This window comes from Agelaius phoeniceus, chromosome 3, assembly GCF_051311805.1.
Source record: "Agelaius phoeniceus isolate bAgePho1 chromosome 3, bAgePho1.hap1, whole genome shotgun sequence".
Classification (NCBI taxonomy): domain Eukaryota; kingdom Metazoa; phylum Chordata; class Aves; order Passeriformes; family Icteridae; genus Agelaius; species Agelaius phoeniceus.
Genome location: NC_135267.1, coordinates 42,155,028 through 42,168,592, shown reverse-complemented (window position 1 = coordinate 42,168,592; position 13,565 = coordinate 42,155,028). Strand labels below are relative to the sequence as shown.

Here is a 13,565-nt window from a genome sequence, read left to right as displayed (position 1 = left end):
GCCTCGAGTTGCACCTTAAGAGGTTTAAATTGGATATTAGGAAAAAATTCTTCACTGAAAGGGTGGTCAGGCTGCTCAGGGAAGTTGTGGGATTGCTGTCACTGGAAGTGTTCAAATAAACATGTGGCTGTAGCACTTAGGGTTATGGTTTAGTTGTGAACATGGTGAATGAGTAAACGATTAGATCCCATGATCTTAGAGGTCTTTTCCAACCATAACGACTTTGTAATTCCGTGATTCCACGAAGCTGTGCCCGCTGCGAAGCTTTTTTCCCAGGCGCTTCCCTGCAGGAACCGTGCCCAGGAGCGCAGAGAGGCCGCGGGATAACCAAGGGCCCGGGTACACCCAGCAGCCCGCAAACAAACCAGGGCAGCCCAGCCGAGCCGCGGGTGCCCCAAGCACCAGCAGCAGAAGGACCGGCTGCTTCCCTCTTCTTTCCCAAAATAAACTTCGGAACACACAGCCGCTCCGAGGTGTGTGGCCAGGCTGCGGGGGTGGCCGTGCCTCGCACCCGGCTGGTGCTGCCTGGGGAAGCAGCGCCGTGCCCGTTGTGTCAGCGGGAGGTGCGTGCGAGCTGTTTCCCGTGAGGAAGAGAAGCGCCCAGGGATTCACTGAGGTTTGGGGGAAGTTGCGGAAAGTTTGGGTCCGGGAGGAAGAGGAATTGCAGGGTGAATTAGTGGGGCTCACGTGGCAACACACCCGCCCGTCGGTGTAGTCGTGGCCGAGTGGTTAAGGCGATGGACTAGAAATCCATTGGGGTCTCCCCGCGCAGGTTCGAATCCTGCCGACTACGAGCCGCGCTCTTCTTTTCCTCCCCGTGCCGGACGTTTTCTTCCCCCCGCTCCTTTTGCACCGGAGCCGCCGACGCCTGACATCCGGCAGGACGGCGGGTCCGGCCCCGGGAAGGGAGGCGGGACCTCCTCCCGCGGCCATGGAGCAGCGCGGCGCGGCTCCCGCCGTGCTGGCCACCACCAGGTACCGTCAGGGGACGGGCCGGGCAGCGCCCCGCGCCCGCAGCCGCCGCGGCCTCGGCGGGGCAGCCCGGGGGGAGCGGGGAAGGAGAAAGGGAAGGGGAAGCAAAGGAAGGAGTGGCGTAGGCTGAGGGGAAGCCGGGTAGTGCTGTGTGGGTTTGCCCCGGGGCACTTCAGATCTTCTCCAGTTCTCCTGCATTCCACAGCCGGGGGGATCCCTGGCCCGTCCTGTGTGCCCTCCCTCTCCTCTTGTGACAGCTCCGCGTCCTTTGCCGTCCGCTCTGGCGCAGCTCTGGGTGCTGTTGCCCACCGGACACATCCTTTCCTTGTCGGTGTTTGGCGGTGGGTGGGCAGAAATTAGGGTTTATCCTGCGGTGTGCGGCGGTGTCCCCAGTGCTTTGGCCGGTGCCCATGCCCGCTGCTGTGCCCTGTATCCCTGTGTCCCCTCCTCGTGTCCCCTCTGGCCGGCAGCCCAGGAATGGGCAGAAAAAGAGTTTCTTCTCCTTTCCCACCTCCTGGAAGCTGCCCCCTGCGTGGTGCAGGGGCGCTCTTCTCCTTTGCATTAAATGTTTAAACCCTGTTTCTTCCTAGGTGTGGGAAAGGAATCCTGATGAGAAATACCTCAAGAAGAAAATGCTTATGGCAATTTCTTATAGGGAAATTGATGGATCTCTTTCTCTCTCTTTTTTTTTTAATCCCCATGAGATATTTGAGACCACATGAAAGCAGTTTCCTATCAGATGAGACATGAGAAGCAGAAGTGTTGATTCAGCAAGGTCCTTACCTCCTAGGACATAAATAATGAGTATTTCAGTCGATTTAACTTCAAAGTCATTATTTTAATCCTTAAATATTTGGCTGTATCAGGGCTGGACTTTGCTTGAAGCAGTGGCCTTGAACCTTCAAATGTATCTAATGTGACTAACAGACGTTTTGCAGGACTGACTTTATATAAAGTTTAGCCTTGGAAATGGAAATTGGAACACCTGGATTAATTTTACAGTTGTTAGATTGAAAAAGACCCACTTGCAAATTGTCCCACTGAAATTGGAATGCTTTCAGTGATAAAATTGGGTATATATGCATGTGTGGGATTAAGACTTTAGTAAGTGGACATACTTTCTAGCTTCTGTGGTGAAATAACTGTATAGTTGTGACCTTTTCCCCTCTTTTTTCCACATACTTGTTTTGGGAATAGGATTCCTAGTTGCTGTGGTAATATAAATCATGGAATCACAGACTATGCTAAGTTGGATCATGGAGTCCAACTCCTGGCTTGGCTCAGGACATCCCAAGGATCACACCATGTGCCTGAGAGCATTGTCCAAACACTTCTTGAACCCTGTCAGGTTTGGTGCTGTGATCACTTCTCTGGGGAGCCTATAAAATCTGTATACTTGTAATTAGACCAGACAGAGAAATAAACTATTTGGTGAGTACTTTCCCTTCACTTAATAAATAAAACTGGTTGTACATTTTTTTCTCCTTCTGTTATGACCAGGAATGTCACAATTTGGTCCCCTCTGGAGAGAGGTTTTTGGAGCTGGGTGCTGCTGGCAGGGCTGAGTTTATCAAGGCAGGAAGCATAGACTCTGCTCTCCTGGTCATACAGATGCTGGAATAAATGTTTCTCTGGTCACAGCACTTGCATCTCTTGTTTTACTTTCTTTCTGGAGGTGCCTATTGACCACTCTCCATGTTGGCCTTTCAGCACAGAAAGCAGATTAACTGAAATACAATTTAATGATTATATGCAAATCAAAAAACCAGGAGTGAACACCCAGCTCTTCCATGAACTGTGGAAGCTGCTCAGTTCAGCTGACCTTTATAGTCTGCACTTCCTCTGTTCTGGGCTGGTCCTGCATGATCTGATTGTGCAATGCTCTGATTCACAGCAATGCTGCTGGTATGAACAGTCTCCTTGTATTTGGGTGAAGTGATTCCTGTTAGGAAGGTTAACCATGTGCCCAGGTCTCTGGTGAACTGTCTGTTTTGTAGACAGAAGTGTAAACTGGAGGTAAGCTAGATTCAAATAAAGAGTAGAAGCAATAAACCTGTGTGTCCAAGTTAAACAACCAGTTTTCTCCTTTTGCTGCTTTTTTTTTTAAAGATACAAGTGTAAAAATAGTTGGTTTTATGTGAAAGATGCAGTGAAGCTATATTCTGTCTTGGGGTTTGCAGGTGCTGATTCTGTTTGAATAACAATAACAGTATTTAATTAGTTAAAACATTAAGGCTGCTTATTTGAAGGCATTACAAGAACTAGGGAGCACTTTGGATAGTATGCTCTGTTTGTCTCAGCCTCCCTGCTGATTTCTGTTTCTTTAGAATCAGTTTTATATTTGAAAAGAAATCCTATTGCTATAGAAGATAATAGGATTGGGTTTCCTGTAGGAGATGATAATGAAAATGATCATAAGGCCTAAAGCAAACAAACAAAAATGTAGCTATTCCCCCTCCCTCTAATAATTTCCGTGACATTTTAGCACAGACTTCTAACAACTTTATAAGAAAAACCCTGGGTATACATAAGGTACTTACTAACTTCATTGCAGTTTCAGAACTCTCTAATGCAGCAGCTCTTTCAGTGAAGTTGTCATTGTGTCATCTCAGAACATCTGTACAAGGTTGCCGTTTTCAGCTAAAGGCCATTGAGGATGGTTCACCGGTCATTACTCCTTTTATTTATATTAGAGGTGAAAAGCAGGTTAATTAGTCATTTATACTCTGTGTTAACAGAAGTAGAATCACAGACTCATTTGAGATTGAGAAGACCTTTAAGATCATCAACTGCAAGCATTAACCCAGCACTGCCAGGTCCACACTAAACCCTGTTCCCAGGTGCCACTTCCACACATCCTGTCGAGGACTGGTAATCACACACTTGCCTGGGTTTGTGGGTCACTTTTGAGTATGAGTGCCAGACCTTTTGGCTGCCATAGCTGCAGTCACAACCTGAGTGACTGTACATCTGGAGAGCTGTTAAGATCTGATTATTGTGATTATTAGAGAGAGATACTTCTCCCCAAATTAAGGTGCCAGTGAGATCATATGCTAAAAATCAATAATGCAGATTTTATTAAGTGAAATGTGTGAGAGACAAAGACACAGAAAGGGTGGAGGGAAAGGCAGAGAGAGAACAATTAAGTAGAAAGATAATCACTAGCCTTGTGGATCCAGCATTGTTTTGTTGGTCCTTCTTCACTCTTTTTAGTGGTAAGGGTCCCACAAAACATAAAGTTTAATGGGCTAATATGCATTCAGGTATATAGAGGCATGCCCAAGCACCTCCCCTGCAGGGTGGAGTTTTGCACTGTCTTTTGCTACACTGTGAATCATATACAATCCTCTGATGGCCCAGAAATAAATCTGGCGGTGCTTTGGGTGACTTTGCTGGTTTATGACACCTTTTAAGACATGGCAGCTGCCTCTCATGCCTGTGTAGTTGAGCCCCATCAGAAGGGATAAGTACCCTCAGGCCTACATAGGAGTGTGACTGTCCTGTGCTCAGTGTGTCTCTTTGGAGTCAGGGGACTATGGTCTCCTGCAGCCAAGAGCTGACCTTCAGCACATTTGCTGAGCTGGCCTTCTCCATGGACTCCTTGCAGTGTTACACTCTTCTCCCCCACTCTTGTTTATCTCTCCTTAGGCTTGAGATAACTTGGACAATAGTACTCCCTTTATCTTATCTCAAGTCCCTGTCATGTGGCTTAATTTACTGTCCATATTTCCAGGAATTTGTGGGGGCAGATTTGGGGTGGAGGCATTGGTGGTTGCAGATGAGGAGTTGCTTCTTTATACAGTCTGCCAGAGTGGGCAAAGTCCTTTGGTGATCTTAACAGTGTTCAGGGCTATTGTGAGCTGTAAGTTTCTTCTAAGAGCATATCCTCTGCTGCAGGTATATTCTAAAAAAGTCCAGATCCAGCTGAGGTAACTGGCAGGTGCCCTTAGAGCCAGCATTTTGGCTGCTACTGGAAGAGGCAGAGTTACAGGTGATGGTTGTTACGCCCAGGTCCCACAGGCTGCTGTGTGAAAGCCAGGCACCTGTGCATTCACACATGAGCACTACTGGTCCTGTGTTTTAGAGCCAACCACCTGTAACTGAGAACAAAATTTTGTCTGGATGTGTAAAGTGAAGTCCCTGACTGGCACAGCATGAGAACAGAATCAGAGCAGTCAGAATAGCATCATCAAAATTCTGGAGATGGTAAGAGCTGTTGTTAAAGCCCTAATGCTTTAAATATGGCTTGCAAAGAGGATTGGGTACAAAACTGAGTCTGTGTCCTTGTTTGTTGTTATCCTATTTATCAGGAGCTCTCAGGATATTCTCTTTAAAAGGCTTTTGATTCAAGCTTTGAATTAGAGATTCAGAGATTGTCTTCTTGGGGAAGCTCAAGTTTCATGAGAACTGATCAAGTTTTGACATGATGAGAGGATCTTTTGAAACTTTGTTTGAAACTAGATTGTTTAAGCCTCTTGAAAGTGTATATTAAGTTCTATGCATTGTGTATCCTTAGGTGAAAGGGCACTTGTGTTAATGATTCTAAACTTCCTGAAGGAAGAGGTGAAGAATTCCACAAAAACTCTGCAGTCCACAGGAAATCCAGGGAAGATGGAACTTGATAATCCTCATGGTTAAAGTTTAAAAAGAAAAAATGTTTAATAATCCTAGTTTAGTTTTCTTTTAAGTGGTCCCTTCTGATTTCTCTAAAAAACATTTACACATAGGAAGAATGTGCTCAGAGATGTGTTCAGAGGGTATTCAGTGCTGTGGACAGTGAACTTCCAATTCTGGCAGAATACCCAGCAACAGCAAGTGGTCTGTGGCTTGGCATAGGGTAACTTTGGGGAAGGGGTCTTTGATCAGTTTTGCTTTTCAGGCTATTAAAACAGACTGTTTATTTCATTATATGTACCGATTGATGCTCCAACAGCAAGTGCTTGGTCTTACTCTTGATGTGTGAGCACTCTAATATGACCTGGCATTCCTCTTGCAAAAACATCATAAATATTTTCAGGGGGCGCTCCAGGGGGAAGGTGGTGCCACAGTTCTGTGCATCTGAAGAGGTCAGGAGGAAAAAAATCCACTGAGTAAACTGCAGCAGCAGCTCCTCTGTTGCATTTTCCTCCAGGAGGAACCATGGGTGGTTATGACTGCTCTCAGAGGTTAATGCTATTTAACTGGGTATGAAAGGACAGGTGGTTCTGTTTCCAGTAGGATCTTCTGTGGGAAAGCCAATATGTTTTGGCTAGTGTGCCCTTTAGGCTGTTTGGCAGCAAGACTGTGTATCAGATAGTCAAAACCAGAAGGCAGCTCTGAGGGATCATGTCCTTCTTTAACTTGCTCAGTCCTGATGTTTGTCTGATTTTCCTCAAGGATCTTCACAAGTGGAAACTGCAATTGGCCCATCAGTCTGCTCCAGCAGCTTCCTTTGTATTTTGGCTTTAATCCACTTTCCTGATTGACTCTTCACAAGTTGTCCCTGTGCTCCAGGGAGCTTCTTCTTTCTTTCATGGCACTTTCAGTTATTGTCTCTGTCATTTCTGGGAATGTCCTTAGATAAAGGAGAGGTGGATAGGGCTCGGCATGAGTCACTATGAACAGACCTTTGTCTCAAAATAAACCTGATGAGAGATCCTTGGATCTTCTCACCTGCCAGGTGGGCTAAGAGGACTTTCAGCTCCTGCAAGTGAAGTCCCATTCTGAATGAAACCACATCTCTTCACAGAAATTATGTGTTCCTGGGATGCTGCCTGCAGAGGCTCACGGCAGGTGCTTTGGGATGGAATATAGGAAACAGGCCATGTCCCAGTTAGTCTTGTTACAGAGTAGGAAGTGTTGGGAACAGGGTCTGTGTGATGTCCTGATCCAGTGAGAGCTTTTGCATTGATTTTCTAGGGCTTGTAACTGGGAGAGGGACAGCTAAAAGTCTTTGTGCCAATGCCTGAACTCTGTGTATTTTCTCCCCTAGGCAAATTCAGAATACACACACGGGGCTGGATTTGTCCGTACCGGAATACCAGGAAATCCGTGGGAAGATGATGTCTGGCCATGTCGAGTATCACATTGTTGTTGTTACCCGACTGGCTGCCTTCAAATCATCAAAGCACAAGCCTGAAGATGTGGTTCAATTTATGGTAAATATTTCATCAGACCTAAGTTAGTGATCACTTTCTTAACCAGCTTTGATTATTTCTGTCATGATACGGCAGATGCTTCATCATCAGTCCCAGCCTCTCCAAGTCAAGGTCCTTGGTAGGACAGCACAGTCTGTACCATTTCTGCAATTCCTGTTCCATTATGCATATTCCATTATCCACACAGTAATTGAACTTTTTATTCCAGGAGCTGAAAGTGGCGATGCTGTTGTTGCCTTTAAGGCATTTTTCATTATGGATCAACAAATAGAAACCAATTAAACTTTTTGTAAGTTCTACTGCAAATTAGTTTCTCTAATATATGTATCAGTACTAGACTTTGTATAAAAACATGAAATAAATATATAGTAGCTTATTTGAATGGGTCTATTACCTGGACACAGATTTTAAAATCCTTTATAAGAGAGGTTTCCAAGGAAGTGTCCATATAAAACATGATTTAGCTGGATTGTCTTTTTCACTATACCTGCAGAGTAAAGGTTTGAAAGCACAGCACATGACTTAAAACAGGTGAAATTAATCTCATCTATGGCGTGTGCACATCCACTTAAGCTGTTGCTCCTGGGACTGTCTGTCAAGCTGATGGGAAAAGGTGCATTTAGGGTTTTCTCTTTGATCTTCTTTAGCTGCCTGCTGAAGCACTCCCAAGAAGTGCATTTCTCTGTCCATTGACCATAAGGGGACACACCTTGTTGCATGCTGTGACCATCTGCTCTTTTCAGATGTTTTGGCAATAACTGTAATGTCAGAGTGATGTGAGTGTGTGGTTACCTGGTAGACCATGACCCTGTAGTGTAACTCACACTTTGTGGAAGATAGCTGATAAAAGCCTATTTAAACAGTCTGATTTGCAGATAAATATCTAGCAATGTTGTAAAGAAATGCTTTACAACAAATGAGATTTCCTGCATTTATTCCACACCTTGTGCTATATATAACCATGGTAAAAGCAGCGATGCTGGCATAGGAGTCTCTTCTGTTCACCCTGCTCATCCCTGACTGCTTGTTCTTGCTCCTGCAGTGTTTCCTTTTGTGTCCCAGTGTTATGTGGCTATTCCATAATGTCAGCTGAGGAGCTGCTCCTGGCTAAAAATGGGTATTTTGGGGCTTGTTATTCAGTACTGATTTACACCTGTTTCTTGAGTCTGTGACTTGCACAGTATCATTATAGTTTCTTTTAGGGCAGGGAAGCACTTGAGGGGGCAGGGGCAGATAAGAGATGGGGATGTGCAGTTGCTTTTTTTCATGCAGCAATGCCTGCTTATATTATGTAATTTTTCCACACAGCTCTGTGGAAGAAAGAATCTGGTTACACCTGAGGTGTTGAACTGGGCTGTCGTCATCTAACTTCATTTTGTATCATTTCAGAACAAGTTGATAAAATCAGCTTGTCTATAAAGAGGAGAAACAGACTTTGTACTGCAGCCCCCTCTGCTTGCTGGGGTTGTCTGTTCCCATGTCTCTTTGGAAGGATTTTCAGCACTCAGTTGCTCTTCTCAAGTGAAGTGAACCTTCCTCATTTCTCCTCTGGTGAGGTCTCCTGACATTTCATTCTTCATGAAGAAGATAACTGGTGGAGCCTGACGAGAATAACATTTATCTCATCAGTTACATTTTTTTCAGCTGACTAAATATGATATACTATATAGTTTGTTGTGTGAGAGTAATTTAAAACTGTGAGCTGGGAGGTTGAGGATGAATGCTTTCCATCGATTCATTCCGATGAGTCTTGTCTGTGTGTATTACTGGGGGGAACAGAGGGATTCACCTGTCGTAACTTATCTCTCTGGAAGTTGGATATTTTAATCTGAGTCTGTCCGTGCTTATATGGTCAGTGGGGAGGAGGGGAATGATGTGACTCATCCTCTGGAAATGTCTCTCTTCTTTGACCATAAAGGGGAAGTATCTACATTGTAGACAGCTGCAGTGGGGGGCTTCAACTCCAGGCTGAAATGCTTGAGGGTCAGTAGAGTTGTGCACAAATCACTGTGCACTTGGAGGTGCCCTGGGATTTTCTACCTGGCCTTCAGAAGTTGTGTTTTTCCTATAGATCTTGTGTCTGCCACACACAAGCCCTTTGGATACCCCAAAGCATCTCAGATAGCATGGGATGCCTTTTTCTGGGCAGAACAGTCTGCAGATGTCTGTGTTTGGTTTTCTAAACTCCCATCCCCATTGGTGCAGTGCTGTTGAAAAGGATGTAGCTGAGCATCTGCGGGGTGGGGGAACCCACTTTGCATAACATAAATGTCTTGTACCATTTGAGAAACCCTAAATTACCATAGGTGTGTGCACAGGGCTGGCAGGAGTGACAGAGGGCATAAAGGCATTGGCACTGCCCTGAAACAGCAAGAATGCATGCAGCATCCAAGGTGCCACTCGCTGCCTGTGTTCAGGCAAGTTGAGCTTCAGTCACTTTCACCAAAATCTCATTTTACAATGACTGTCATGGGAGCTGAGATACCTCATGCATGTAGGCAGATGGCTCAACCTGGAGAGAAGTGCCAGTCCTGTGGCTGCTGGGGAAGGCAGGTTGCACCCAGAGTGTCTGTGCAGTGCCCTGTTCCGCTGGGTGCTGGAGCAGCACAAACAAGAGCTGTGACCCTTCCCCAGAGTTTGCAGTGAAGTGTAAGAGAGGTACCTGAGGAACAGCAGAGGAGAACGAGGCTGCAATGGGCAGCAGATCTAACACATCAGATTTGTATCACAAAGCAGAGTGAGATGAGACATCTGAAGGAGGAAGAGGAAACTACTATGTGCCTGTTCTGGAGCAGAATGGGAGAGGGGGCATCTTTTTTTGCTTTTTTTGAAACTGCCAAATTGGAGGAAGGAGTCAGTGTCACAGCGCTGAGGTGACACGGAGTTTAGAGAAGGCAGGCAGGTGTGGCAGGATTTTCCTTGTCTCTGGATGCTGATTTTGGATTGTCTCTGTTTTGGCCAGCTGGGGAGCCAGGTCTGTATTTTTTGGCTCCTTCTTGCCCTGTTGCTGTCCCTGAGGCCTCAGAGGAGCGGCTGCTCCTGCCCTGCCCTCGGGGCCTGCTCCTCGCTCAGTGAGCACTGGTTAGTGAGACCAGCGGCTCCAGCAGCTCCTCTTTTCCCTGGGGAAAGGCTGGTGAGCAAAGCAGAAGCATCCTCTAAGCTGGCTGTGGTCTCCAGGATTGAATCATAGGATCATTTGGGTGGGAAACAGCCTTTAAGATCCTTGACCCAGCTTTTGACGGATCACCACCTTGTCAGCTACGCTGGAGCACCAAGTGCCATGTCCAGATGTTTCTTGAACATCTCCAGGAATGGTAACTCCAGCACTTCCCTGGGTAGTCCATTCCAATATTTAATGACCATTTCCATGAAGAAATTATTTCTGATGTCCATCCTGAACCTTGCCTGGTGCAGCTTGAGGCTCTGTCCTCTTGTCCTGTCAAGATCGAGAGATGTGTTAAGGGGATAACAAAAACCAGATGAAAATCAGAAAGAGACTTCAGATCTGACCTGTGAAACCTTTACTGTGGGTCTAAACAATCCAGAGTGCCCTATTCCCCAGCCTTAACAGAACTATGCAAAATCAGCATCACGACATCTCTAATTAAAATATTTGTGAAGAATTAACAGAATAAGAAATTCACTTCTGTGATGACATTCTAAATTATTAGAGAGTGGAGGGATTTTTTAATTTAAAAAAAATGCTAATTGTAAGATAGGGCAAATGGGTTTTAGAACTGCATAACCTTAAGGTTATATTTGGTAATTAAAGGAAAAGTCAGTTGCATTTCTTTCAAAGGTCAGAATACTCTTGTACTATCGAAAGAGGGAAATTGGTTTTCTCTTCAGTACTGCTACCAAGGTGATATTTAATTATTGCCTGTAGATTTGCCATTTTCTGTGATAAAAAGAAAAGGCTTTGCTTTTCTTAAAGGCATTTCTTCTAGCCACACCTTAGCTTTTTTAGCAGTTAACTTCTCCCTTCCCAGCCTTACTAAAAATCCACCCAGCCTTAAGTGCCTTCTCTTTGTATCTGCATCCAGTTTGATTCTTCTGTACAAGTTATTTGTTAGTCAAGTTTTTTCTTTTTCAAAGCTGAACAAATAACTACTGGTGTTTGACAGGCATAGTACAATTTAGGGAGGCATTTACTATAGAACTATCTTCCTCTCTTAAAATGAGGGAGTATATGAATACGTGGGTGTGTATTCATTTATGTTTTCATCCTTGCCTTTTTGCATATGTTGCCCTTTTTTTTTTTTTTTTTTTTGGGCCTCAAAATCTGAAAATCTGTGCATTGGAGTTGCATTTTCCTGACTGTGCAGGTATGTTGTGAAGATAAATTCCTTCACCTTATAGCTTCTGTGATGTGAGAGGAGGGGAAAAAAATCCATGCTCAGTGTAGCAATAGGTTCAGGAGCCACTAAGGATTCATGCTGATTAAAAAGAAATATTACAGTTCTTGCTCTTCTGCTGGGCAAAACAGATGAGGAGAACAGCACGTGGTCATGTAATTAAAATCTACCATAATGCACACCCACGGGGTCACCAAGCAACATTCATTCTGGTATGGCTTGAATTGGGAGTTTCCAAGCAAAAGCTTGGTTTGTGCTGCCTGGGAGAAGGGGTTTTGATTCTGGTACCCAAAGCTAGTGGTTGTTTAAAAGGACAGAGATGCTGGATCTCCCTTTTCTGCAGTGTTAAGAAGTGGGCTTTGTAAGAAGAAGGTCACTGTAGCCCTGGTTTTCATGAAATACTGTAAAATCAAGTGTGCTCTTTGTTGGTGTGCTCTGGCTGGCAAAGGGCTTGAGTTAGCTCTGAGATCTCCATTTTGTTGAAATCCTTGCAGTAGATAAAAAGCATATGAAGACAAGTTTGAGGTCACAAATGGGGCAGTAAAAGGAGCTTTGAAGGGTAAGAGGCATTAAATGGCATTAATACTGAGTGGGATCAAATTCTGCACACAACTGTGAGTGCCAGGCTCATATCCCACAGCCATTCCGGTGTGTACTTTCCTGTGTGAGGCCCTTGGGAAGAGGGGGGCAAGGCACATGCATGAGATTTGAAGGATTAGTAGCAAACTTCAGACTTTCACTTTGAACTTCATGGTGGTTTTCTTAACCTTCTAGCTATACTTGATCACATTCAACTTACTTATTTGTTCCTAGTGGGAAAAAAAAAACCCAAAAAAACCGTTCAACCCATCCCTGTCTGTCTTTTAAGTTCTGTATTAGATGTTAATTGTTACAGGCAAATAAGGTCTTGACCTGGCAAATGTGCACATGCTTTGCTGTATTTGCATGATTAACTCTTTTAAAGTGAAGCAGATTGAGCCTTTGATATTGTGACTTGACAGAACTCCTTGAAGTGTGTGCACTCAGGCTGACTTACAGGTGGTGGGGTTTAGCTCAACAGTGTTCACAGAGTTCAGTTAGAGGCATGGAGGGGGGGAGGATAACTGCAGGATCAACACCTGGAGGAATTACAGGCAGCAGAAGAAAAATATCTGAATATTAATCAAATCAAACTTTGTTTATTTAATAGGATTGGTAAAATAGGGTTTACAGCAGTGCTTATTTTCTATCCTGACATTTTGGGCCATAGGATCCATCAAGGATTTTCAAAGCACTGTAAGTGATAACCAGGAAAGGCAAGATTTAATTTTGTTACATGCTGATACACCTTTCTCCTGGAAGATTACCGGAGGATGTCAAATTGAAAGGGTCCAGAATTGTTGCAGCAGCAGTGCTTTCTAACTAGAAAGATGTGAGAATGCTCTGCATCACGTCTGGGATTTGCTTGAAAAAATACAGTGTGTGGAACCTGTCTGGCACTTGTGTAAGGCCTCTGTGCTGCTGCATCCAGCTCTGGGGTGCCAGGTACAGGAAGGACATGGACCCGTTGGAGCAGATCCAGAGGAAGGGTACAGGAGTGGTCATAGAGCTGGGACAGTGAGGACACAGGGAGGGGAGAGCCTGTTCAGCCTGGAGAAGGCTCCAGGGTGGCACTGGATTCCTTCCAGTACCTGAAGGGGCTGTAAGAAAGCAGGAGAGGGACTGGCTACAAAGGGCCTGGAGTTGACAAGGGGGGATGGCCTTAAGCTGAAGAAGGGAAGGTTTAGATTAGATGTAAGGAAAAATTCTTGACTGTGAGGGTGCTGAGCCACTGGCATAGGTTGCCCAGAGAAGCTGTGGCTGCCCCATCACTGGAACTGTTCAAGGCCAGGTTGGATGGGGCTCTGAGCAGCCTGGTCCAGGGGAAGGTGTCCCTCCCATATTGAACAGGATGATCTTTAGAGTCCCTTCTAACCCAAACTGTTCGGTGGTTCTCAGCACACCAGTCTGGGGCTGCTGGGCTCAGCCGGCCTTGCCACTGCATTTCCAGCACCAAACCCCAGGTAAATCGAGCAGCAAAACTGACTGAGGGTGTCGAGGAGCCCATGGCTGCCAGGGCTGG

At 45.2% G+C, this 13,565-nt stretch overlaps 1 protein-coding gene and 1 non-coding gene across 2 annotated transcripts in view; both read left to right on the top strand.

Moving 5' to 3' along the window:
- The first annotated feature begins 711 nt into the window (after window positions 1-711).
- Window positions 712-793, top strand: TRNAS-AGA (transfer RNA serine (anticodon AGA)). Its single transcript has one exon. It is a non-coding gene; the product is annotated as a tRNA-Ser (tRNA).
- Window positions 794-826: 33 nt separating this feature from the next.
- Window positions 827-13,565, top strand: part of HS1BP3 (HCLS1 binding protein 3) — a 55,804-nt gene continuing 43,065 nt past the window's right edge. The window contains exons 1-2 of the mRNA XM_054630355.2: window positions 827-975; window positions 6,944-7,109. Coding sequence (XP_054486330.2) covers window positions 932-975; window positions 6,944-7,109 — 210 coding nt within the window. The 5' untranslated portion in view covers window positions 827-931. The remainder of the gene's footprint in view (window positions 976-6,943; window positions 7,110-13,565) is intronic.